The sequence below is a fragment of the Sphaeroforma arctica genome, assembly GCF_001186125.1.
Source record: "Sphaeroforma arctica JP610 unplaced genomic scaffold supercont1.4531, whole genome shotgun sequence".
Classification (NCBI taxonomy): domain Eukaryota; class Ichthyosporea; order Ichthyophonida; genus Sphaeroforma; species Sphaeroforma arctica.
In genome coordinates, this window is record NW_014036027.1 from 1 (window position 1) to 2,303 (window position 2,303).

The 2,303-nt window shown below is 41.9% G+C and overlaps 1 protein-coding gene across 1 annotated transcript; it reads right to left on the minus strand.

The window, feature by feature from the left end:
- Nucleotides 1-253: 253 nt before the first annotated feature.
- SARC_14371 (hypothetical protein) lies at nt 254-1,793 on the minus strand. The gene is made up of 2 exons (XM_014291496.1): nt 1,387-1,793; nt 254-1,015 (listed from the first exon to the last, which is right to left on the minus strand). Exons 1-2 carry the CDS (start codon nt 1,651-1,653, stop codon nt 533-535), a joined length of 750 nt encoding a protein of 249 aa, XP_014146971.1. The 5' UTR covers nt 1,654-1,793; the 3' UTR covers nt 254-532.
- Nucleotides 1,794-2,303: the final 510 nt, after the last annotated feature.

Here is a 2,303-nt window from a genome sequence, read left to right on the forward strand (position 1 = left end):
ATATATATATGCAAATTTTCGCCAGCCAACGACCAATCTGTATTGTAATCTTTACTGTGTAGCACATACATCAAATTGTAGAGTGCAACCGGTCTGAATTGCCTATTGGCTCCGCTATTTGTTGTATACCAGTTTACATTAAATCATATACCACCGTCGTGGTTGCGTGACATCGATGTGCACTCCGAGGCAAATACTAGACACTGCCCTTACACTTTTGCAATGTTAAGGCAAATTCAGATTAAAAACTAAGCTTTTATTTCATAGAATAACATTAACTAATTTAAAACAACCTATCACTATATATACCAAGGCCTATTTATCAGTAAGTTCTTTCCCTCCTACCTCGGAATTGTCTATGTCCCCTTGCACCCGGACGTTCTAGATACCTCACTCCCAGACCTAACAAACATGACGTTCCCATTATCTCCCGGCAGCCGTAAGACACTACTGGCGCTAAATGAGCCCAGCGACCTGCTCTTAAATGAAGATGCATCGATACGTCCAACCCCACCGCAACTGCCTTCAGAGGTCATAAGTCCCTGCGATCTCTTAACCATGGTGCGCTTGTCATTGATACATTCAACGTCAGATCCTCGCCGCTACCGTCGTCCCCGCTGGCCTCGCCCGCTTCGATATCCGTCTCCTTTTCGCGGATTCCCGCGTTGATATGGTCTTTCACCAGCGTGTCGATATCCTTTGTACCCCCCCCAACTTTATCACCCTCCAATTCCACCCTAGAGCTCGGCACAAGTCTGGTATCGTAGCGCACATCGTCAATAGTCGCGTTGTCGATTCGCCCACGTCTCCACTTGTTCTGTATTGGGGTGCCTTCTTCACCGAGCGCCCTGTCAGTGTTTTCGCCAGCGGTGGTATGGCCCGATCCATTGTTCTCGCGATCCCACATGATGAAGATATTACGCGCCCAGATAAACAGCACTACCACGCTCAAGCAACAGAAGGATACGAAATCTATGGTTACCCAAATAGATGCATTTTCTCCGTACATCTCATCCTGAAATTTATAAAAAGAAACGAAAATATTGGGTTACTTCGAGCGAGGTAAGGTGCTGTTAGGCAGAATCGCCTTGAGGATTTAGAACAAAATGCTAGTTTGTAATTGTGTATTGACCCTCGAGCCGAGCGGAAGACCAGCACTGACAAGCAACATTGTATGCATATGAGATGCACATCTCCGTGAAGAAAAAGGATACGAAGACAATTGCATCAATCTCACGACCACCGTGACTATTGGCAAAAGACCATGTATCTCGCAATAAATATATCTTACAATGACCTGATAGTTACAACAGCAAATTACGAAAAACCTCGTCAGAGTCCGCGCAAATGTATGCAAGTCATAAAGGCTCTGAATTTCAAACCTACCGGGAAGCCGTAGTATCGCACATTATCAAATATGACGTAGAAGGCCAGGGTAGCTCCATAAATCACCAAGGTCTTAGTCTCAGACAGTTGGTGTTGCTTCAACTGACCACGCTTTTGCCATAGCTTGAAGGTGAACAGCATCATTACCGCGATCAACAGGCAGTAGTAAGCAACGGCTACGTAGTCAGCTATCACACTTTGGGTAAACGTCAGGACAAGGTACATAATCAACACTGGTATGTTCAAAACCAGCACTGTGCCTGACATGAAGGCAGTAGTCAAGTATCGCACATTCACTGAACCAGGATGTACCCAGCCACGTATGCTGGGATATCCATAGCAAATGACAATAAGTCGCCCAGCTCGTACCAGCTCCCCGGATACTGTTAAACTTTGTCCGAAAATGTCTGTGTGGTGTTGGTGAATGAAGGCATCATAATGAGTCCCACGTTTTTTCAGCCACTGACTATAGCACAAAGTTGATCAAATTATCTGATGTATGCTGTATAGCACAGAGCTAATTGCACCATCATTTTATATTATCTAGTATATACAGTTTATGAATGAGCTTACACTAGTCACAGCAAACTATATATGAATACAGGCACAGCTTGCGTAGTCATATACATAAATACACATAGACAAGGTGTGCAATGGCATATGTTTTACGTATTCAAATAGCTCCATATGTAGATCGCGTGTCATAGATGTAGATAAGTTTTGTGTAACTGCATTGAACATATATATCTTATACAAATAGAATACAAATATATCTGAACATCAATTTAAAAACCAATCGCAATATGAAATACATTTTATACTCATTCATATATATATATATACATGTATATATATATGTATATATATATATATAAATGAATATATATATACATATATGCATATATACATATACACAC